The 25,349-nt window shown below is 36.4% G+C and overlaps 3 protein-coding genes across 12 annotated transcripts; 2 read left to right on the forward strand and 1 right to left on the reverse strand.

Moving 5' to 3' along the window:
* The first annotated feature begins 750 nt into the window (after positions 1-750).
* Positions 751-2,076, forward strand: LOC105423871 (uncharacterized). The gene is made up of 3 exons (XM_011633808.3): positions 751-1,035; positions 1,277-1,358; positions 1,425-2,076. Exons 1-3 carry the CDS (start codon positions 850-852, stop codon positions 1,763-1,765), a joined length of 609 nt encoding a protein of 202 aa, XP_011632110.2. The 5' UTR covers positions 751-849; the 3' UTR covers positions 1,766-2,076.
* LOC105423872 (patched domain-containing protein 3) lies at positions 1,773-11,042 on the reverse strand. 3 transcript variants are annotated; one of them, XM_011633810.3, is made up of 12 exons: positions 10,825-11,042; positions 6,198-6,444; positions 5,747-5,817; positions 5,469-5,675; positions 4,547-5,124; positions 3,625-4,248; positions 3,414-3,544; positions 3,163-3,324; positions 2,787-3,057; positions 2,359-2,480; positions 2,115-2,280; positions 1,773-2,031 (listed from the first exon to the last, which is right to left on the reverse strand). In XM_011633810.3, exons 1-12 carry the CDS (start codon positions 11,040-11,042, stop codon positions 2,006-2,008), a joined length of 2,823 nt encoding a protein of 940 aa, XP_011632112.2. In that variant the 3' UTR covers positions 1,773-2,005. The 3 variants fall into 3 exon arrangements, with proteins under 3 accessions (XP_011632112.2, XP_011632111.2, XP_088935774.1); XM_011633809.3 differs by having other exon boundaries at positions 1,773-2,280; XM_089079648.1 differs by lacking the exon at positions 10,825-11,042 and having other exon boundaries at positions 1,773-2,280; positions 6,159-6,229.
* On the forward strand, positions 10,380-24,919 carry LOC105423870 (uncharacterized). 8 transcript variants are annotated; one of them, XM_089079652.1, is made up of 4 exons: positions 11,298-11,433; positions 18,163-18,530; positions 21,490-22,484; positions 23,232-24,919. In XM_089079652.1, the coding sequence occupies exons 2-4, from the start codon at positions 18,424-18,426 to the stop codon at positions 23,774-23,776; spliced, it is 1,647 nt and encodes a 548-aa protein (XP_088935778.1). In that variant the 5' UTR covers positions 11,298-11,433; positions 18,163-18,423; the 3' UTR covers positions 23,777-24,919. The 8 variants fall into 8 exon arrangements, with proteins under 8 accessions (XP_088935783.1, XP_088935775.1, XP_088935778.1 ...); XM_089079653.1 differs by having other exon boundaries at positions 11,310-11,433; positions 18,174-18,530; XM_089079650.1 differs by having other exon boundaries at positions 11,325-16,269.
* Positions 24,920-25,349: the final 430 nt, after the last annotated feature.

A 25,349-nucleotide genomic window follows, 5' to 3' on the forward strand; every position in this document is an offset into this window, starting at 1 on the left:
GTATCCATACAAGCCTCTCAACTAAATTAATTTAATCAACAATTAATGTTTTTTTCCTTAATGTAGCTTAATTTTAGTTTTAATTTCACTTATTCTTTATCTTTTTTTTTTTAATTTCAAAAACTAGAATAAAATAAAAAAATAAATTAAATCATGATTAAAAAAAATCATGATTATATATTTAATGAAAATGGAAAGCCTAAATTAATCAAAATTTAGTCAAAATCGTTTATACATTTTTATATATTTATTAAGGTTATATATTTTTTATATTTTAATGGTAAAATAAATCTAAGAATATTCTAGTAATATATAAGTTATGATGAGACGTTTCTTTTGAAGTTTCGGAACGCTTCCAATATACAAAAATTTTTGTTTAAAGGATTTTAATTTAACTGACATTTATTTTTCTTTTGTCAGTATTAATCTGATATTAATCTTTTAATAACTTTTTCATAATTTTTTTCAGTCGTTAAGAGCTCGCAAGAAAATAATCATTTTATATTTTTATCCATATATTACTACTGTGTATTGCGCGAAATGTGCAAAAAACAACGTATCCTAAGGTCTTATATGCACGATGCTAGAAATCGGTTTGAGATCTCGGATGGAAAGAGAATTGACCAATCACATTGGTTAATTGACCGAATTATTCAAATGTAATTGGTCAATTCTCTTCCCACCCGAGATCTCGGATTTATTTCTAGCATCATGGACACAAGACCTAATAAAGTAATAATGGGTGCTTTCCATTTAGTGACATAAGTTGACACAGGTATCGTTCTATCTTTCTTGGCTTTCAATGATTAACAAGGACAAAATGATACTTGTGTCGACTTGTGTCACTAAATGGAAAGCATTCAATGTAGCCGTATCTCGAAAGAATCATATGGCTTGGTGACTCTAGAAACCGGTGTTTATAAAAAAAAAATATTATATGGTCGAACACAATTGTATAACTTAAAAATGGAGCAGACTAAGCCATTTTTTCTGACAGTCACGCAACGTATCTTCAGTAATTGGACAGCTTTAAGAGTAAGTTCTTGTAATCCCTGATTTCCTTACACGTTTAAGAAATAAACATTCAAAATGTTATAATATTTCTAGATCTCTTTACTTTTTCTTTCCTAAATACATTTCTGTTTTATTACATACATATTACAATGAAAACTTTTTTGCTTAAACTTTTACTTTTGAACATAGGAACTATATGTTGTCAAATTCGGAAAACTTGTTTTACTGTTACTTTGTATAATAAAAATGTATTTATTTCTAGTTGTCAGTAGAAAACGACATGGGTCCGGTAGAAAGTGCAGTTGAATTCTGTTCATATATAACAGAAGTATTATATATGAATGGTATGTTATTTTCTTTTAATACATAATATCAAAATACTGAATTATGTTTGGTTCTGCTTTTTTTAGAGGGATTGACCAGTGGTCAGGTTGCTGCTGAATTGGAAGACTACATGGACGATCAATTTAATACAGAATTACAAGATGACAGCACTGTACAAGTAGCAGAGGAGTTATTAAGGTTTTATCGGTATTGTATGGAAGGCAATGAAGCCACGGCGAAAATAGAGTTTGAGAAATTACCACCGTTGCAGCCCTGGTTGAATTTAGAACGATCTATTCAATCAACTCGAGTTAATCATTCTCAACCAATAAAAGAAGATAGTAGTTCAGACGAAGAAATGGACATAGATAGGAATGAACAAGAGAAAAATGGATGGACAGTGGTTACCAATAGACGAAACAGATAATTTCCAATTTTTTTGGTACGAAAGATATATTTACTTAGCAATTTTGTTTTGTATATATATTTATATATTGTATATATATAAAAGAATGGAAAGACATAGAGACAAAAAGAGAGACATATAGGCGCATACATTGTTGCAATGTAATATGCGCACATTCGTTCCACAATCATACAAATATCAGTGCTACAATTATCTACAAAAATATTTTTACCTAAGCAGCCTTTTGAAGCATTGCTAAATTCATTTAGCAAGCGCATCTTCTGTATCTACAAGAAAAAAAATAAAATTAATCTGTTTTTGTCTCGAGAAAACTGCGTTTTGTAACATAGTGAAATTTTAAAAATATTACCTTTCCCATTTTGGGGCAGATGGACGGTATAGTAACCGTTGTGATGTATATCCTGACTTTTTTCTGGGCTGTCTTGTCTTCTTTCACCAGGTCCCGCTAAACTTAATATCACCGGCAAAAATAGCAACCCATGAAACAAACCAAATAGTACTACAGATGTAAACAACTAAAACAATAGGAAATATATATCATTTCTATTTTATTGCTGGTATAGCAATTATGCTTTTGATAGCATTATCCATACCCTAAAGAAAGTTATGAAAACGTAAGCTTGACTAAAACTTAATAGGACGAAGGCGAGGAATGTGCTCAGGCCACCATTAAACACTGCCGGTCCAATAACGCTGAGTGTTGTTAATGCTCGTTCTGCAAATATGATATAGATGAGAAATTATGATAAACTATGCATTACTGAAGAATTCTAATTCTTTTCTAATTTTTCGCATAAAAAATATAATATATATATATATATATATATATAAATTTTAATTACAATTTCATTTAAATTATTTAAAAATTTAAGTAATCCATTTAATTAAAGATTCTAATTGATTCAAAAATATACATTTTTATTTTGTTTTTAAAATATTGATAAATTCTACTGAATAAAATTCTTTTATTCCGTACTATAAAAAAACAGAAAAATGCAATGTTATCATATATGACAATGACCTTGCTTATTGCCACTTGAGCGTATAAATTCCAATCCAATGTGTGCGGCATAATCGACTGCTAATCCAGCACACAATAAGATCATAATAGTCGATGAGATTTCAATAGTCAGCCCCAAGAAATACATTGAGCCTAGAAGATTGACGAGCGTGAACAGCACGCAGCACATAACCCAAAACGATGCGATTAGATTTCTAAGTAGCACCAAAGTTACTATTCCTACTGCCATAATCTCTAGGCTCAAGTTTCTGATCAATTCTTCGCCAATGATCTATAAAATTAATTAATTAGTAATATATTAATATATTAATTAGTTATTAATATATTAATACATCTATAGAAGAACTCTAAACAAAAGATTTTCATAAAACTTTACCTTGTTCGATGCCCATGATATATAATCTAATGAATAAATCGCTATGTGATCGTACCCTCGAGTAAAATTCACCGACTTCACATTATCCCTGATCGATTGCATAGCCCGTATTTGATCAGATGATGTAGTCACGGGAATGTGTTGTATTGCAATCTGCGACGTCTAAAAGGACCTCTCAATGTTTTATGTATTTTACATCTATAGATTATAGAATTATCTATAAATTATAGAACTAACTTTCTTTTACTTACCGTGATATTGTAATCATTAAAAGGCAATTTATCGAATTTCATATTCTGGATGTATGCTTGGCCCTTCACCGTGAACAGGAGGTATTCCGTCAGTATGTTGTAATATTCATCTTTATCCTCAATATAATGTGCTGATCAACAATGTTATATCAATAAATTGTATATCTAAAATATATATATATATATATATATATATAGGCAATCAAATTACCTTTGCCAGTAGTGTTCAGCCATTTCTCATATGCCATAAACCATGGGTCCAAAGTGCGATTATTAATATACGGATTTTGCTTGAGATTATCTACTAGTTGGGATAGTGCCTGGCGATCCTCATAATAGTCCACGCCTGTCATATATATGTTGACATTCTTGCCATATTTGGGAAAATGTTCCTTCAATTTGTTGTTAAATCGTATAGGATAAGATTCTTGATTTAGATATACAAGCGGATCAAAATTCTGATTCAAATGAAATATCGCCCATATGTTAACACACAGTAAGATAACGGTAACTAACAAAATAATTATCTTTATTGGTGTTCTCATCACGAAAGGCCCGACGTATTTCTCAAAAACGAGTCGCTGAAAATTTTGATTGCTACACTTATTCGCTCGCCAATTAGGTCGCGGCTGACAACAGCAGCCCTCCTTCTTCGCTGCTAATCGTCTTTCGTCATATACCAGACAGCTGACGAAGAATGTGATCTCGTAGATGTAGAGAAATAGTATACCCATTGCGGCGAACATACAGAAGGATTTTAAGAATGGCATCACCGTCGTCATGCCGATGGCGAAGGCCACCATGTTGGTGAACGATGTCACAGTGATGGACATACCTATAAACGTGAAGTTAAATATATATATATATATATATATATATATATATATATATATATATATAAAAGCTATATTAATCGAGTTATATATAAATTATCTTGAAAGTTTTTATTCCAACGATTTTTTTATATAAATGCAAATATGCAATCTCATAAACTTTTTATATTTTCAATCTATGTATTCTTAAAGTTTCCGAACATATACGTCTGCATACATGGTATGAATTATTTTTATCCTCTATAACATCAAATTTGTCAAGATTTCATTCGTACCTGATACTTGAATGGACATTCGTACCTGATACTTGAATGGACTTCGCTATACGGTCAGGGATGTTTAAGGATTTGTCCGCTTCTGATAAAGTTTCAAGACTTTGCATGATGACGAACATGTCGTCGACACCGATACCAAGTAGCAGGAATGGTAAAATCGGATGCACTGGTCCGTAAAAAAATCCCATGTAATAGCACACCCCATAGGATGATAGGAGAGCTTGACCGACCACGGAAATGCCCATGAGAGACAAGTATATTCGTTGCTGCATCGCATTGCACCGGCCGATCATTACAATCACGTAGATTGTGATCAATGACATGCCACAGAACAACACAGTCATGTTGCTGTTGACCACTTCGTGTAACATATCTTGGTAGCTGCGCAATGTCATCGCATAGATCTCCATGCCTGGTGGCAAAATGCGATTCGAGTGTAGTACCCTCTCAATAAACTCGACCTCCCATTCCGGCGATTGTGGATTAGATTTCTTTAGTATCCAGTATAAAATTGTCGCTTTTGCATTCTTCACTCTTCCATTCTCGTCATACTCGATACCTCCTAATAACGGCTCGATATCGGCCAGTGTATTTTTGGTATTTCTGCATTAAAATAAATTAATATACAAACAAAAAAACAGAATAATACGTTATTATATTATTTTACGCATACATATTATTGACATAAAATTTTGAAAAAAAATTAAGGCCGAAAAGTAATAACCATAATCGTATCTTTTGATGTTAAAAAAATGTTAAATTTACACAAAATTAAGTTCTCTCAAAAAGTAAAAGAATGTCTTATTTAGAAATAAAAAGTTTCTTTTTTATGAAAATCAAGACATATTAATACAAGACGTCTTGTATTAATATACAACACGTTAAACTGTATATCGTATTTTATTCGGATTTCATCGACTTTATTATATGAAATTTCAACAACTTACGTATTTTTCAAAGTTGTAGTAACATCTTTTAATATCCTTGCTTTTGTTAATTTATCGATACCGTGCTTTTGCCATATCTTCAGGAGCGATTTATGGATACAAGGTTCTTTCGCCATCGTATCGTTTATAATAGGTAAATATTCCTCGGGGAACTCAGTTTTATTCATAGTTTCCCATTTGTCATCCTCTTGGAACCACGTAAAGTAGCTACAATACAAATATTTTCTTTATAAATTCACATAAAATTATCATATTTTTACATTAAAAATAATACCTACCCAGCGCACACATCTTCCCAAGTATTATTATTTACTATTATATTCTTCACATCTCTTTCAATATCTCTGATCTGTAATCAAGTAACATAATTAACGATCATTAATGCAATTAAAAAATGGTCCGTAACGTATTCCTTAATTAAGTAAATATTACAAAAATTGATAACGGTAATGAGAAAGTAATATTAATTAAAATTAATTAGAAAGATTTTTCTATTGTAATGCGTATATTCAGTCTAATTATTTAGGAGAAAAAAAAAATACATAACACATAAATTTGATGATCACCGATTGTTGATCGAGCATCTTAAAACGCAATTTGAAAAAGTTTCATCGCGACAGTTTGGAGGAATGTGACGAGAAGTTAGTTTAACTATCACGGGGAGAAGTGTGCATTAATATGGAAAAGAACCTTCACTGATACTCGTATAATTCATGATCGCCTATGTACCGATCGCAGCACTTCGGGATCCAGTACGTTGGGAGCAGTGATGATGACACTTTCGTGCCTGAGATCGTCTCGAAAGTGTTCCTTCACCCAGGCAGCGTCCTTGCGAAATGTAGAATCTATTGGCATGTATAGTTCGACTTCGTCGATTTCCTCCTTCCATAGCAACAATCCGAAACCAAAAATGAGGTTTAGACACAAGGAAATTATTAACCAAAGCCATGGTTTTGTGGCTATACTAAGTCCGATCCTGAAAAATAAATACATAAAAAAATAAAGAAAATAGAAAATATTTAAATTAACGATAATAAATGTGCATGTATATGATGCGCAAGAATAATTAAATAATTAAATAAACTCAAAAGATAAGTCAATTTCAAAAAGACTTATAGTAAAATTGAACAGGCAACGCCGGCCGGACATTTTATAAATTAAATTCAATTCATGATAAATATAGTTAGGGAACAAATGGGAGAATGGCAATCAATAAACCGACTACTGCCGAGGCCAATGATCTCCGAATTATATAGAATAGAAACGAAGATAGAAATATCATCGGAATTGCTCTGTGTGTATGTGTATGTGTGAGATATTACATAATTCATTTTGATTGATGATAATTTAATTTAATATTTTTCATTTTCTATTTCTACTAAATGTGTGTTACTTGTTGATTTTCACAATATTGTTGATTTTATTTTCTTAATTTATTATGCGTAAATTATTGCAACACATTGTTCGTTATTCATATAAAAAGCTTGAGATTTTGAATAATTTTAAACGGTTTCTGCTTGCTCTAATGAAAATTTACTGTTTGAATTAGATACATTCATGACTTCATGATTGCAATCAAATATTTTCCGGTAGATATTAAACCTAACTTATTCTATATCAAGGCTACTATCATTTAGATTAATTAAGCTAATAATTAATCGCTAATTAGACATGAGACAAATATATATCTTCATACGAGTCAATAGAGCTCTTCGGATTGTTTTGCGCTGCCTTGTAAATGAGATCTTTAATATTTTCAAACACGCAATAAGATTTTGATAAGTTACGTAACATGATATTGCGAAAATTAATGGTTTCTATCCTAAGAGATGTTATATAAAAATAAAGAAGAAATGTGTGAAAAAGTAAAAGAAAAATATTAAAAATACTAGATATTGTTGAGTTAATAAAATTATGCATATGTCAATAAAATCATTCAAAAATTTGAAATTTATGTAAGGATTAATAAATATATTTTGAAATTGCACAAAACAATTTTCTTTAAGAATATTTGTTAAACTTTTAATATTTATAATTCTTTCGTATATATTTATCGTATATATTTTCGTATATATTTATTTTCCTTTTTTTTAATAATGCATAAAATTATGCTACGTGCGATTTTAACATTGTATTGCTGTTTGCTAGAAATTCAAGAGTTTTATGATTAATATTAATTGTAAGTCTTTCTATCTTCGAAAAAAGAATTTTTTTGTTAAATTTAGTGAAATTTTATTTATAAGTATAAAGTTGCTTAATAAGTATTTTCATACTGCTATGGAATTTGCTAAATCGACAGTGTGAACTGTGCGATCATGCTGTGACGTTGCGATAGCGAAAATTGGCTGAAACCTGCATTAACCCGGTTAATATACTGGACGATATCTCATCTAGTTCTTCCGTATGAGACTGATTATCTCAATATGTGTGACTCGAGAAATAGACTTACAGCGATGTAAAACGTAGATGAGCAATTCGAATCTCGCGTCGTGTATAACGCAATATAATTCCAAATCGGACATAATTCCAAATTTAAATAATTAAAAAAAAAATATATATTTTTACAAATGACATAGCGTCGAATGCATTTAGATACACATGAAAAGAATTATTACAAATTACAAAGTATATATATATATATATATATATATAAACTTAAATATATATATATATATATATATATATATATATATATATATATATACAAAAAAATATGTTCTTTCTCGAGAAACAAATATTTGGACTTAATCTTTTCTTTGTCTTTTCTTTGTCTTTGTCTTTCTTCGAGTAACAGATTGATAATAATGATTAATAATAATGATAAGAATTTCGAATCGCATCTGACCGTTTAGAGACTGACATCGTGACATATCGCGAAAGATAAATATGCACGTGGCCATGTTTATTAAAATGTAAATACTAATATGTTGCATTTTAATGTTATGCATCGGATGTAACTGTTATATATAGTTTTTTTTGTCTGTGATGAATCGACAGAGTGGTGCAAATGATAGTCGCATTTCTTATCTCGAGGAGTTTTATATATATATATATAATAGGAGTTTTATATTATATATATAATATATATATATATATATATATATATATTATATATAATATATATATATATATATATAAAATATAAAAAAATATATATATATTTTTTTGACAATTATACACACGGTCATCTTTCTCTTGCATATAATTGAGAGATCATAGTTCTTTTCCTTATCTCATGCGTCAAGACGGATTCTTTATTTCTAATACATAACGCGACATCGTGAGGATCGTGTGTCATTCTTTGATAAATAAAGGGCATCAATGCTCTTTGCTGCATGCAACGGATCAGCAAAAGCCTAAGTTTTTAAATATCTCAGAGAACATTATGTTCTAAAGATGTCGTACTGTCTTAAAAACGCTTTATCTCCATTTCTATTAAATCATTTACTTTTTATCTCCTTTTAGTTATAAAAATTAGAAGTTAGAAAAAAATAAAATAATTAGAAATAAATAGAAATCGAGATTAAAGTTAATCTATATTAGTTCAAATAGATATTAAACATGTTTTTAAAAGATATATTTTAGATAAGCATGTTATTTGGATGCTGTAACATTTATCACAGAAAAAGAGAGAGAAAGGAGAAATGCTTAATCAGTGCAAGGAAGATTAGATTAAGAGATTAAGAGACCAAGGACTTTTGGAAGGACTCTTTGGAGAAAATACAAGCGTGACTTAAACTGTCTCAAGGTTTCTCCGACCCAAGGTTTTTGTGATACTTTGGTATCTCACTTTGGTATCACATATAATGCTTACCTATAAGTATCTATAAATAAGTTAAGCTTATTTCATCATATCATAATTTTTTGTTACATATATAATATGCTACCAAAATTAAAATGCCAAAATGAGACCAACCAATATATAATATAAACCAAAATGAAATGACATTTGGTTTGTGCATGTCCTCAAGAAAATTAAAAAAAAAAACAATATCATAACAATATAATAATTGTTTCATTATGTTGATGCATTCAACAAAGCAACTCTTTATTATGATTGGTTTCTACACTTAAAATTCAAATAAGAACCAATCAAATTAAGAATCATAACGCTGTTTTATTTTGAATGCAGTCATATTATTAATTGCAATGCAAATCGTATTATAATGTAATTTACTGTAATTTAATGTAATTTAATTTAATTTAATTTTCAAGTAGATAATTTTCAATCGATAATTTTTAATCGATAATCACAAGTCTAATACACAGTCCGATATACCGGTTCTTTCTACTTCGCAGTTACTGCAGTTTGCCCTTCGCTCTTCGTAAGCAAAAAGATGTCTGGCGATAGAAATATAAATATTAAAAATATAAAATTATGTAAAATTATGTGGCAGTTTGTATTTTAATATATATCTCGCGATACTGATTCACAATTAATCACGTTGGTGCCTGTTCATGAAAGTTTAAACTCCTTTTTTATAAATAAATGTATAACAACAGGAGCGATATAATATGCAAAACAGATAGATATTATATTTCATAGAATCATGACGCATACGATTTAATTTCTTCTTCCGTAATGTGCAAGATATTTTTTTAAGCTTACGTTTGGCTGACCTATCTGTTCAACGAGTATTATTCATCATTCATTATTTATCGTTTGTCATCGTTGTCAGACTATCACCCCGATCTAGTGATGACTCTTTGGGAAAGCTTTCGATTTTCAATATTCTCCCAGAATATCGAATCTTCCAAATTATGTACGAATGTCTTGATGTTTCCTGTAGTTAAAGAAAAAAGGCTCTATCATCCGTTTTTGTTCGTTTGCATTTTCTATATTCGATCTCTTTTTTTCTCATCTCTTTTTTTCTAGGCTGTGTTTCGTTTTAACCGCAAAAAGTGCAATACGAAGTGCATACTGCCGGATCAGACAGTTATGATCGCTGTGCAGCCAAACGAAAACGCTTCGCGGACTTCGTTCTCCTCGCGGTTGCGCGGTGTTGCGTTTTTTTCCGATTCGATGCGGGCCAGGATCTCAGACAGAGAAAAGACGAGGAAGAGCTGAGACCACGTCACTTTTATAGAGTATGCGCAGTGGAAAGTAGGCGGCTAAACTCGGGGAAGGCCTTCTAAACTCGGAGCCTCGCAAATAGACATCAAATGTAAAATGTTAGCATGTACAAACAATAGCGCGTTCTCCGTGCGGCGGCGGTGGCGGCGACGGCCGGGAAATCGAGCGGCATACCCTTCCCTCTCGTTGCGTGCGCTATTGCGTTATTGCGCACCCGGTGACAGGGAAGAAGGGTGTGGGTAAGGAAGGAGGAAACGGTCTCCCGCACTTCCGCACACTCACCGATGGAATATCCGGTCGGAGTTGAAGTGAAAGTCGAGCAACAACTCCTTGCAGCGCTTCCACGTGACAGCGAACGTCATCCCTCGGTGATGCTCATCGTCATCATCGGCTATGGACGGGGTAATCGTCGTTGTCGTCAGCGTCGGCGTCGGCGTCGAAGTCGTCGTTGTCGTTGTCGTCGTCGTCGTCATCGGCCGACCGTCGATACGCATCTCCATTTCGACGGTGCTCGCTGCCGCGTGTTCGATTGTTGACTGGCGCTCCCGCGGCTGCCTTTGTTGCCTGACCGACTGACTGACCGTCAGTGAGCCGAGCGAGTGAGCCGAGCGAGTGATCCGAGCGAGCGAGCGAGCGAACGAACGAGCGTGCGCGCGCGAGCGAATTCGTGACGCTCGCGGTGCAGCGCCGAATCCGCCGCGTCTCCGTCGCAATCGCGGAGCGGAGATACGCGCGATGCACGTGTGATATGCAGATGCGCGCGCGTAGCCGACGGTGCGTCGTCGAGATGGTCGTGGCCACCGACCGTCGACCGTCGACACCACCCTGCCTCGCATCCCGCGAGACGATGCCGTGGCGTGAGAACGGCCATGGCGGAGCGACCGCCACTCTGTAATTTCGCCATCCTTTATCGCTCTCCTTTCCTCTCCCTCGAGTATCGCTGATGAAACACGGACCGTCTCCCGACCTGGTCACGGAAGTCATTACGTAAATTGAAAATTCGGAGGAATGCTCGTTTTCATTTTTTCAGCTTCCACCACGGTGATACCTTCCTTGCCTAGCTTCCGAAACGAGAGAAAATTCCAGTTGAAATTGAGTTCCAATGATGAATAAATAATATTACACATGCAAATTGCACTCTACGATTGTAAAAACAGAAACAAGTTCCACTTCCTCCAAGTTTTGATGATGAATAATATTATTATGACGCACATGTTATAATTACAAAAAAAAAAAGAAAAAACAAAATTCTATTTCAGCTTCTGATGATAAATAATGATACTGCAAATCGTGGCGGATATGTTTGCAAAATAAACTTCGAGTTGTGCTATTACTAAAATACTGTTGAATTAATTCTTTCCGGTTGTATAAAATAACTTTACCAGGAATATCCCGGGTTTGGACCGGAAAGAGTTAAATCGAACTAGATCATGTTTTCTCGATCGAGATAACTTTCATGATCGGCGAAATCGCATTATACACTATCGCTTCATCGTGCACATAGTTTGACATTTGATATTTGATATTAGTTGTCAAGTACACGTTATCAGATTTGTAAAATAACCAATGTCCGATCCCCTATTTATACGTCTGTACCTGACTGACGTGTCGGTTTACCTCGCGCTTGAATAATGCGAAAAATGCAATCGAGAGACAAAGGACGAGACAAAACGCGAGATAACACGATAACTCTGTTTGAGATTGTTTATGCGTAACGTTTATCAGTAATGAAGGTAACGTGAGATGAAGTAACAGTATCGGAATATCAACGCTTATCGGAAATTCGCGTTCGGCCGTCGTGTAACAGCGACGTTCGGTGCACGCATACCGAAACGCAGTGCACGTGCACCGAGCGCTGCACGCTAATGAGCGTGCTTGCTTCCGAACGGGCGGGGAGAACGGGTAGCTATTGGCACAGGTGCATGGAACGGACGGGAAGTAGATATAGAACGTTTATTATAGCCTTAACACGAGCCCCGAAAGCGCAACACCAAATGCAGATTGGCAAGGTGTGTGTGTGTGTGTGTGTGTGTGCGTGCGCGCGCGCGCGTGTGTGTTAACGCAATAATAAAGAGCATTGATTGACAGAGAGTGGGAAAAAAACAATGTTTTTTCAAAGCCAGCAAATATTTACATTAGATATAAGTTAAAATAAGACAAGACAGTTACATATCGCTGGTTCCTCGTGATGTAACAATTAAGTCCAATATTACGCGAATGAAGCGGAATATGTTCAAATTTGTCGTCAGTTTGCCGTAACACAATGACGTGTTGGTCACACGGAAAATTCTCATTATCGTTATGTAACAACCACATAACAGTGACAAAATGTTTATTAAAGTATTATATAATAAAGAACTTGGCACTATGACATCACAAATATGTAATTGTATACATATATTCACGGAAGAAAAAACTGTTTGAGATTGTTAAAATACTATTCGCATTAATATTAATAATGGAATAACTGCTGATTGCAACTTTAATAATTCATTGAATTGGTATGAACAATATTTCAAATATGGATTTTTTTCATATGGAATTTTTTTCATAATGTTGAGGCTACATTTTTCTAGCATTAAATTTGAGACATTTTGTTCAATTTCGATTTTAATCATTTTATATATGCACCTTATATTATATATAATGAGTGAAAAAAAAAACAGATATATTATCGCAAGATAATTTATTCCGCAATTGATCCAAAATAATTATCGTAAATAATTTCGAGTTATTAAGATGGATGGAATAAAAGAAAATTTAACAGATAATTTATGAAATTACATTAAATGTCAGTGATGATATTTTTAAAGAACACACAATTTCAAAATCTGATATAACTGTCGCAAAACATAATATATCTTCAAAGATATAAACTTATAAAGTTTACATCTTTATCCGATTCCTTCAACCTAGATTAACTTTAATCTTGGCTCAATTTGCTCTTCATCTTTTTCTAGTTCTAAGAATTCGAAAAAGATGAAGAGCAAATTAAACCGAGATTAAAGTAAATCTACGTTAATGGAATTGAGCGATTAATTATTGCTCTGTGATATAAATCATATGTTGTATTTATTACATCTCATTTATAATGAAATAATGCATGTAGCGTAGTTATATATATCGTTTATAGAATAATGTTATGCAACAATGTAACAATAATATATAATGAAAACGTCATTACTTTATCAAAATGTCATTTGCATCACATTTGTATCACAAAGCCATTTCGTTGTTATACAAATATTTATATAGTGATCAGAAAATGATGTAACTGTTTGACGTGTTTGCTATGAAGTCCTCCGAGTTTTTTCCTTTTTCAATCGAGTTTTTTTCTTTTTCAATCGAGTTTTTATTATCGGCTTTTTACTTCATCGCGTTTTTTAAACTGAAAAAAATTTGATCAGATTTCCAAAGAAACGTGTCCTTCGCGTTCTTCATCGATACCTCCCGATGGTTTTGCCGTATTTTAATGTAATTGTGATGTATCAAAAGTTATAAATAGTATAATTCTGGCGTATATTCCGTTGGGAATATTGCGCATCATAAATTCATGTCACGCAGAATAAGTGTCGGACTGAGTACACGCGCACCGAAACTATCACGATAATTTCTACGAGAATTGTTTACGATACGAAGAGCCATTACGTATCCTTTTTTGCGCTTTTTGATTAGATTCTGTAATTGAGACTGAATAAACAGTTTGGATGCGAAGATGAAGAGAGTAATGTTCACATAAATAAATTTTAAAATAGAAATCATGTCCAATTTGTAAAAACTCATGTATTGTGAATTGAAATGTTACATGTACAAGTAATCTTTAATCACGTATTTTTACGTAACTTTGAAATAGTAATTTATGAAAATTTATGTTCTTTTTAATAAGTTATTCGAAAAAAAATTAGTTGATCATAAGACTATTTTTTGATCGCTTTTTTTATACTGCGATGTGATTTCCGCTTATTTTTTCAAAAAAGTTCAACAAATATCTACATTCTTAATCCTATCAGCATAATACTAATGAAAATGACATTTCGAGTTATAGTAGGATAGAAAGTATTGCGACATTAGACTATATACTAATAAAAGATTTTTTCGTGATATATTAACACAAAGTACGTACACGCATGAAATAACGTGCATGAATATAGCGATTTGACTGTTATTTTTATGAATTTACGACACTTTTCTTTAGAAGCTTTTCCTCCATATCTCGTATATAATAGGAGATATATACTCGATGTTACTGCCAGCATTTATTGTATATTAATTATTTTTAAAATAAGATATAATCGAGAGCCATATATTATTCTGCGCATTCTGTTATTATAATCTAGTACATTTGTATCTCCTTTACAACGGAGAACTCTTGATTTTGAGAGCATTTTTTCTTTCATTTTTATATTATTTTATTTCCCGATATTCATTGTTCCTCGTAAGATTTTCACTTCAACGTATCTTCAATTTTCACCGACAAAACAAAAGTGTACTCTCGTTACTGTATCTTTTCTAATCGTGAAAAAAATGCGAGAAAGTAGTTGATACCGGCAGAAATTATCGCTGGAAAGTTCGCGACTCTGCTATCGGTCTCTTGCACTTTGATAAGTCACTCAGATAAGCCGGGGAAGCCGCGCGACAGCGTGACGTAACATAGCACCTACGATGCATCCGCGTGCGAGTGCATCGATGCATCCGTGATGCACCGGCAATTAATCATCACCGGCGATACTTCCGCGCCAAGGTTCTCTTCGCGAAGAATGAAGGACGCATTTCTTATACTTTCCCTCGCGATCGATGAGAGTCGATTCTGCGGTACATCCGAACTCCGTGTCGCGTCAGAAATTTCAGACAAAAAATTTGCTTTCGATTTAACAGAATTACTTTTCGGGCGAAAACTTCGGGTCTACATTAGATTTAAATTCAACTGTAAGATTTGGCATTAAAATTACAATTTCCCTTATACAGAAATACAATTTAATACTGGCCAATATAATACTGGAAATTACTTATTTTGAGTATCAAAAATATTACTGTTCAGTATGGTTAATATTCAAAATAAGTAATTATCTTCCAATAATAAATTTCTATAAAGATTATCGAAATTTAATTCTAATTACATATCCGTGTTATTTATTGGGAAAGTTTCGCGATATGGATATGAATGGATATGCAATGGAATAACACATGTGGACAGTTCAAGACTTTACGTGAATTCGATTACAATTACAAATTACATACGATGATAAAACACGATAAAAGCACGCTCCGCGTCGAGATCACAATTCGCTTTTTTTAGATAGACTTTTTAGATAGAAAATATTTACATATTTATGGAGAGGCGGCGGTCGGAGTCGTATATAAATGAATGGAGGGTCATGAACCTGAATCTTCAAGCTTTTATTTTGTAACCAGACGATTTTCTCCGCGGTTCTGTGTACCACAGAACCACAGTATATAGTTTTATGATGCGCATGTATCGTTCAAGTACGACCGTATGAGTTTTACCTCGAAACGATAAGCGGGAAAATTAAAGTCAGGGTCACGCGAGTATATTTAACGATGCTGAATGGTAGATTAAAATAAATTCCGCCGTTTGATGCATGACGTCGAGGTGTGCAACGTGGCTGGCCTCTTGAAAATCTCATCGGGTTCAAAATGTGGACGATCGCATTTTGGTCCATGCGTCAAGGCTGCGCGCCGATGAACACATCGCGGGATTAACGAACGGTAATTCCAACGGTTTGTTTCTGTTACCTTTCGATACTTGTCGGGCTGGCTTTCAAACGCGCCTTGACCTGCTTACACTTAATCAATCATCCTAGATTGCACCCTTGCAGGGAATAATTCCGCGTGTCTCGCGTGCTGCCCAGCCCTCGGGCGAGGGAACAGGACGAGGTTTCGAGTTCTTATCATAGTGCACACTATGTGTACTATGAAAGTCATTCTGCAGACTGCTTATCTAATGCATGATACTCGCTGCGCGCGCGTGCGGAAAAGAGAGAGAGAGAGAGAGAGAGAGAGAGAGAGAGAGAGGAAGCGGAATAAAATCATTTTCGAAGAGAATAGAGAATAGCTTTATCTGCTGCTACTTTATAGAAAGAAAATAAAGGAGAATACTTTTATCTCGGGTGAAACATACTTGTTCAACAACGCGTGTAATGTAGCTGCATACAAATAGGGCTGTAATATAATAGTTAAGGTTTGAGAGATTAAAAATCGAGATAAAGATTTGTGGAACGTGTCCCATTTCTCGCGCGTATATTTTCTTTTTTAGCTTCCGACAGAAGCTTCTCGCTTTCATCCAGACCAATTATTATGTTTTGGAAATTTCAAGTATTATATAAATTCCTTCGAAGAAATATCGAGAAATTTATACAACAACAATTATTATTAGAAAATAAAAAAAAAGGTCAAAGTGGGGCAGTTCTGGCGAATTTCAATTGCATGATATCGATAGTAACAGTTTAACAGCCCTCTTTAACAGTTTTATTTTGGAATAATTACGCACGTTATATCGCAGTTATTCTAAAATTATAACAATTTTTGCAGAAGAGTAAAATTCTTCAACCAATCTCTCCATTAAAATAATATATTAAAAAAAAAATACATATATATATATATATATATATATATATATATATATATATATATATATATATATATTCTTTAGATTGAGATTATTTATCACAGAAAAGCTTCTGTAGATTATGCGATATCCAAAGTTCGATATTTTAAAGCGAAAAACTTTATACACGTGGATGATATCTCATCTCGGTGTCGTGAAGTTCCATGAAGTACGAGGATTTGCACCTGTCTCCATTCGCGACGGTTATGGAGGCTAAACAAATCTCGCCGGGTCGGCCGGGTCCGCCTGTATCCGACACCAGGGGGGGTCAAATAAGCGAATTGAGTTCGAGCTCCGTGCCCCTAAGTAGGTCTTTAACCGTGATGGACCGTTATCCGACTCGCGACCTTCGGCAAACAATCTGTCTGCAACCGTTTGTCTCTCTCTCTTTATGGCACCGCCATCGACGGTGCCATCACCGGATCTCGCGACACACTGCACTCATCCAGTTTCCCGTGCATCAGTCCGAGTGCATCAATCGATCTCAAGACGAAGCGATCGTCGGTTACGCCCCATTGACTCGGAAAGTCATCATCGCGAAGACCGGCCTGATTAGTATGGCAGAAACTGCATGGTGATCGATGAATATCGACTGAGAATAACTGAACTTCATTTTTACGCTCGCTCACCGCGTTATGCAAATCCGATGTCCGCGGTAATCGTCGAGAGATTTAGTGCTAATCAATCTTCATCTCGTGAAAATGAAATTTAGCTTAATTCTATCTAATCTCTGAGAGAGTTGTCAAAGTCTGAGAGTTGTCAAACTTAAAGAATTTGGTACAAACAGTAAACTATTTTTTTCAAATGGAGGAATGAAAAATTTTATAAATGTTTAATTCTTCTTCCCTCCCCACCTCCCCCCCCCACTCTTTCTCTCTCTCTCAATCCATCCGTTTTTGTCCATTCCTCCTCTCGAAGAGGGAACTGTCATCCAAAGAAGAAATAGTCGAGGATGACCTTCGCTTTCGTATATCATATCTGCATATTTATTATAGATAATTTATAGAATCACCGCCCATGCGGATTCCTGCTCTCGCCCAGTATCCTTTTGCGGAAATACAGACCGGCCAATCAGCCGGTAGACCTTCGAACGGATTTTGGGGATATCCGATGACTCGTCTCCCGGTTCCTCCGTTCCGGTCATAACCGGTCCTCTCACGGGACGAGCGAGTGACCAGGTAATTTATGAGTAAAACCGGCGATTGCCGACGCGGCCAAGGTGTCAAGGTAGGGAGTTCGCTCCCGGAGCGGAGTGAATGCCTTTCCCAGCTGGTTCGTCCCGACATCTCAGTGCTCCAGGTGCCTCACCGACCGATGGGACTCGTTGTTTCCTCGCGCGCGGTCGCGATCAAGAAGGGAGAAGGTACGTTCGGTTGGCGGCGAGCCGACTGGGTCAAGTTCAGCGTTCGTCAAATATTAAAATTCCGAAAATTATAAAAACTAAATCGGACGTAAATCGGATATTTTTCATTCATCATCTCGTGTGACTCTGGATATTGGATATAATAATTTGTAAATGCCAGATCCCTCGCTTCAACGCCATTAGTATTCAAATTAATGTCAAAAGTGCTTTTAAAAGTTAAAAAGAGGTAAAAAAAAAACTGTGCATGCGAAAGGTGATCATTGGAATCGGTTAAAATAATTTGGATGACATTAATTCTTTGCCGGTCATAATCTCAAATGCTCGAGTGGTTTCGAAGAATATTTCACGCCCTACATCCGCAATAATCAATTAACTGCGTGGCATCGTTATAATGACATTATCTTTTTCGAACGTTTGTGTGTGTGTGTGTGTGTGTGTGTGTGTGTGTGTGTGTGTGTGTGTGTGTGTGTGTGTGTGTGTGTGTTGAATTTAGTGTGTATTTTTTTCAGAAATACATTTGATGATGTGGAATCGATTAATCGATCGAATTTAATAAGAAAAATATATAGATGAGATAGCTTATTATTTAGCGATCACGTAAAAAATTAATATAATCATAATTCTAATAATACTACGTAGCTTAATTATGCGAGCTGAACGTGTTTGAATGGAAATATTGCGTGCGAAGATAATTTTATCGATTTACATAGTTACATGAATCGAAAATGATATTCATTGTGTTATCAAAATATTCGTTAGTCTGAAAAATTACGTAAATTTAAATAAAACGTATAATTAGGATTGAATGTATATAAACTTTATTTGTATATTATAATTTTATGTTAATAGTATTTTTCCCATCAATTGAATGTTATCGTATCAAAACATGAAATAAATTAAAATAATGAGCTAGATGATATCAAAACATAAACCGGATATTTGTTTAAAATTCAGTAAGTAAAAAAGTTCAGTAGAAATACTAATAATTAATATTAATAGTTCAGTAGAAATATTTGTAAGTGGCTACCCAAAATTGTTTTCTTGTTGTTTTATTAAGCAAACTTCGGCCTTACTCTAAAGTAGAATGAATAAATGGAAACGATATCTTCTATAAAAGTTTAATTGAATTTGAGGTCAATAACGATAACTCAAGTGAATATGGGTGCACTATTGAATTTCGATCGTACACTGAATTCCCAATGGAATTAACGGTTTTAGAAAGCTGTGTTGGAACAGGAATCGCGCAGGAATGATCATAAAATTGTAGTAACGATTTGCATCAGAAACCAATTTCCTGACGGACAGAAAGTTATCTTTCTCCCATTATTATTTATAACAGTCGTAAAGCTGAAAAATATGGGTAAAAACAATAAACGTCAAAAACAATAAAATAGACAACTTAATCTCGTATTACCGCGATATAATAACTAAGACGTAATAGAGTCGTTGACATTGAGAAGAATGAGAGACATCAATTTTCGCGTTAAGGATATGATCTTTATTTTTTTACGATAATTTTCTCATTTTCTTATTATCCCGAACAGTTATTAAACCGGAGATGATAATTGCGAGTAGAGAAGAGCCGAACGAGTTGACTAAAAGTTTCGCACACGTGCACGTGTGCTATGACGATGACTTGGCTGATTTAGTAGACATAATTACTTGTCGCGGGACAGCTTTTAATTGTCACGGATTACCGGTGCAACGGCACGTCCTGATTCGAAAGTAGGTAATTCTCGGACGTTGCGCGAAAACGACTGCCAAACTCCGTACATTGTCAACAGAGGAGAAAAATTAACCGATCGAGGAGAGGAGAAATCGAGCGGGAAATAAGATTTTTGGCTTCCTTTATCAAGCGTAAAATCGTCGAAAGCGGAAAAGCAGAGGAATGCATCTCACGTGTCGCGCTTTCCAACGTGACGCAGCGGTCGCGTCGAATAAACTTGAGAGACAGAGGGCCCAAAAACACGCATGTGGCTGACGTGCTTGTATCGTTCGTCACTCTCTCCCGGTTTTCCCTTCCATTTCGGGGTCGCGTTTTAACACACGAGTACTTTCGATGCGCCGAATATCTTCCTCCGAATGCCATCCCGAGTTAACATTTCCATCCACGCTACATACAAAATGGCAATTCGACATCTGTTTTTTTTCTTTTTTTTTTTTTTAATATGCATTGACGTTTTGTAGCTCTGCTGTATAATACAATTTCGTTCCGGTAGAATTTTGACGATATACGGGTAGAAATCTTGATGGAGAAATCTACAAGTCTTGTAAGAAAATTTCCGATTGAAAATGGGGGTAAATAAATATTAATGGGTTAATTAAATATTCGCGAGTCATCGAAATCATGCGTTTTGTAAGCTACGCTTCGCCTCTTGACTGACGAAAGTGTCACGCCGTCAAATGATTTGCGAATACGTGTGGCGCATTGTAACGTGTGTTTACGGTCCTCGATCTATCCGTTTTGATTGCTCGCATCTGTCGAATCCGGTCGCTAAAATGATAGCCGCTGCAAATAATGGCAATGGAAGGACTCGGACGAAATTGCCGCGGGGGGACATTCTCCCGTGCCGTTCCACTTACATCATTTTACCGCGATGGGTAAAAGCGGAGTTTGCAGAAGCGCGAGCATTTAAAGACAATCGCGATTACGTGCACGGGATTGCCTCCCGTGAGCGCCTTCATTCCTCCTCTCTCCCGTTACAGCACGCTAAAAATCCCACGCCCGTTCGTTCCGCTGGAATAGCGGGAATCCGCGACTGCCGACTCTCTTGACCGAGAACGCGATCATTAAAAAATTCGTCGCGAGAAACTACGTTCGTCGCGAGTGAAGTCTCGTTGAGGTTTCAAGCGCCGATCATTACGCTCGGTGTAACAAATTCGGCGATAAAAATTGCTACTGATAGATGAGGATTTGTTCGCAGTGTGTCTCTCCTTCGAAGCCGCTTGTCTTTTTCAGAATCATGATCAGATTCGCGATCCTCCTTGTCCTCGTGATCGATCTGGCGAACGGCCAGCTCAACTACGAGGGAAATCCGTTCACGGAGTATACCGAGTACATCGCCGAGGAGAGCAATCTTTCCGAGAAGTTGCCAGAGAAGTCTGCCAGAAGAAATGACGCCTCGGTCGATCTCCCCGATTCCGGGCTATCGTCCCGTCCTCAGAAATTATATCCGATCGTGGAATCCGAAAGCGAGCCCGACGGGCATTCGCAGCAAGAAACCGCGGAGACCGATAATCTCCTCAAATCGCAGATTTTATCTTCGGTCCAGACGCCGATCTTCCGATCGGACGCTGTAGACACGTCCGCTCGGCAGTTCCAGGACTCTTCCGATCGGAACGCGCCGATCAGCCAAGCGGAGGTGGCGTTAAACTCATTCCTGAACTCCAGGACACCCGAGGAGTCTCGCACGTCTCTCGAACACTACCTCCGCAGCCAACAGTCGCCGGAGGATCAATCGCGACCCTCAAATGCGATCGTCAGCCAGGAATCGTCAAAGCCGATCGAGCCTCTCGAGTTTCAACGACAAGCGATCTCTCATGTCGAACAACAGCAACCGATCTCCCATGTCCAGCAGCAATCGTTGCTGGTTCCTCAGGTGAATCATCAGCAGCAGGTGCAGCTGACGTCGCAAATGGACCAGGTTCAGCTGGTGCCGCAGGTGATGCCGCAGGCCGATCAACGACAACAACTGTTGCTACCGCCTGCCAGCCTGCAAGCTTACGGCTACGTGAGGCAGCCGGCCGCGATACAGCCGGCCGTGATCAGGACACCCACGGGTGTCGTTTTAGGACAGAAAATGCTCCAACCGGTACCGCTCATACCCGCTTTCCAGGCCCGGAACGACATGATAACACCGGCCATGTGGCGAGAGAGAATGAGGAGGATACGCGGGAAGCCGTTCCCCTTCGCGCAGCCCAGGGTAGCGGCATTGTACCAAGGACCAATCGCAGGTGAGCGAATATATCTCGGGGAGAAGAAACGCGCGGCGAGAGAGTTAACAATAATTTTAAGCATCGAGGAATAACAATTTTTTGCGTGTCACGATCCAACGTAAAAAAAAGACTCGTTCATCTCGATCGTCAGACTTTAAGATTATCGAGTTGAGTCCATTATTCTTTTCGCTTTTTTGCCTGAGAGATAATAATCTTCTTTATTCATAAGAAGGCTATTATTATACAAATAAATTCTATCCCATGTTTGAAAATACTTGTATGTGAACATTGATCTCTTTGACCTTGTCGCTGCGAGAATGTGCGTTACGTCACATTTTTAATAGCCTTACGCGAAAAGAAAGGTATAAACACCTTCCATGGTAATCAATCATCTTTTTTTACTTTTGATCTTTGCACATCCATGAATCAAGTAAATATACATAATCAATAATACTACATTTACATATATGTTTAATCTCATCTTCAATCATTTGTAGCTTCAAGCTATTACATCCTATCCTTATTTAATTATTTGTAATAGATATCTCACACTTGAGAATATTGATTTTTTTTTCCGAATTATTAACTGCACGATAATGAATCAATAATGTTTTTTTTTTTTTTTTTTTTTTTTTTTCTAAAAAACTGTACAGACAGTACTATTTTTGTATATCAGTTAATACTAACATACATTTGCGTTGCACTTGATAAATTTGTCACTTCGGATGGAATTCGATGAAATTAATCCTCTTCTGGACCTTTCAGTTCCCTTCAAGGCCAAGACTCCAGTGGAAGTGATTTACACGAAGCCACCGGGTCTCCATCGAGGACCGCCCATCATCAGCAACCCACCGGTTCCCTACGAGGACGCGAGTGCCTGGTTCCCCGACACCGAGTACCCGCCCTCCCATAAAGATGTCTATTATTCGCAACTCTACGCGCAGTCCTACGATCCTCATTATTACAACTACATCGCCGCGACCGGTAAGATCCGCCCATATCTATACGGGAAGTTAGGCAAGCATCAGGAGGAGCAGGACGACGGCATCTGGTCGGAGCTGTTTCGCGGCTTTAAGAAACACGGCCTGAGGAACATCATGACGCCGACCTTCCTGCTGGGCATGACGCTACCTGTGGTAACCCTGATGCTATCCGCTCTCGTGCAGAAGCGGTCCATCGCGCGCTCCGACGACGCGAGGGAACTGGAGCAGGAGGAGGCTCTGCAGGAATACCTCGAGAGGCTGCAGAGAGCGTTGGAGTGTTACGCCGGCAAGAATTCCCGAGACACGAAGCTGGACGCTGGATGCTAGAATTCGGGATGTATCCAACAACAAATGCTACATGAACGACTCGGGTATGACGCACGAAGACGCCCGGTCGGCGTTAATTGCGCTAATTACTCGAGCGACTAGAAGAACGTGAACGTCAACTTGAATGTTACTTTAATACCCAAACCTTTTTCAACCTTGAAATATCGATCGGGTTTTCTTTCCTCGCGCGTCGTCCTGAACTTTCATTTCACTCGACAGCACACTCAGACGTGATCGTTCGATTCGTTTATCTAACGCGACGTGACGTTTATTTCGAAGTTGAGATTTCGGACCGACGCGTTTTGCGATAGACGCGTGGCGAAATCTTTGTACTTAAATAGTGATAAAGACGCTATTCTTCAAAACGGCGTGTGTGCTTTGTAGACGTGTAGCTTCATTTAAGCGGAGACAGACCTGTTGATCTGTTGATCGAGTTGTAGTTGCAATCTGTTATTTTCTAACATTATATATCGTATTTCGCACAGATTCTTAGAAACATTTTTGCGATCGCGACATATATTACCATATATAAATGAAAATCAAGAATATCGAGTATTTCGCATAAATATAAGTAGATGTAAATTACGGGGAATTACTTCCTTTCAAAGGAGCGACACGTTTCGATTAAAAAAAAAAAAATAATTAAATAGATAACGATACATTTTCACATTCAAACGAAAAACATAAAAGTGAATCGTGAACATTTTAATTTACGTGCAATTACGGATGATCGTTTCCGGCGAATCACGGAAAAACACGGGCGAAAAACCGGCATTCTGCACGCGCGGCTGTGCGCGATCATTATAACACAGGTCTAATGACACGCAAACGTTCCCATGATGTGTCATTAGTGTGTTATACAAGACCGACGTCTGTTCTCCCTTTATTTCGAGTCATTAGTTGCTGTGTTAAAAAAAAAAAAAAAAAAAAAAAGAGAAAGAAAAATAGAATAGAAGAAACGTAACAAAAACGGCTAAGGCTCTTCATATATTTCGGTTTAAATTTAGGAGAATTATAAATAGCGAAAGGCGAGCCAGACTTGCCCGTGTTACTTATCGAGCACTCTGTATATATAATGTGTACCTACTTTACAATGATGTATGTAATACACTCGCGTTAATTAAAGCATGTGTTCTGTGCGTACTCTGTTCACTTTTTCTGGCGTAATGGACATCTCCCACGTTATTCCATCAATCCCCGGGAAATCGAGCGTGGAAATCTCCCTTTCTTTTTTGTTCTGGAGAGAGCAAAGGAAGGAGGTACGACAGTGAAATCTTCGTGAGAACAAAACTTTCGCATTTCAATTATCCTCGCACCTGTTCGCCGGATAAAGATAAATTGAAGCGCGCAGAAAGAATGAATTATCGCTCCAGCGATTAATTATTTTTTTCACTGGCGCAAACGTGCTCTCTCGCTTCGCAAAGATTGTTGATTTTAATGATAATCAAGTGAATGATTGACTTCCATTTCTCTTAAAAAAGACGAGGAAAGTCTCCGTTTCTGCAACGCGGCTGAGCATTAAGCTCAGGATCGGAGTTTCGAATCCTAATCTTAAACACGCGTCGCCACCCAC

The sequence above is a fragment of the Pogonomyrmex barbatus genome, unplaced genomic scaffold (genome assembly GCF_055798465.1).
Source record: "Pogonomyrmex barbatus isolate J1 unplaced genomic scaffold, ASM5579846v1 scaffold3, whole genome shotgun sequence".
In the NCBI taxonomy this organism is placed as follows: domain Eukaryota; kingdom Metazoa; phylum Arthropoda; class Insecta; order Hymenoptera; family Formicidae; genus Pogonomyrmex; species Pogonomyrmex barbatus.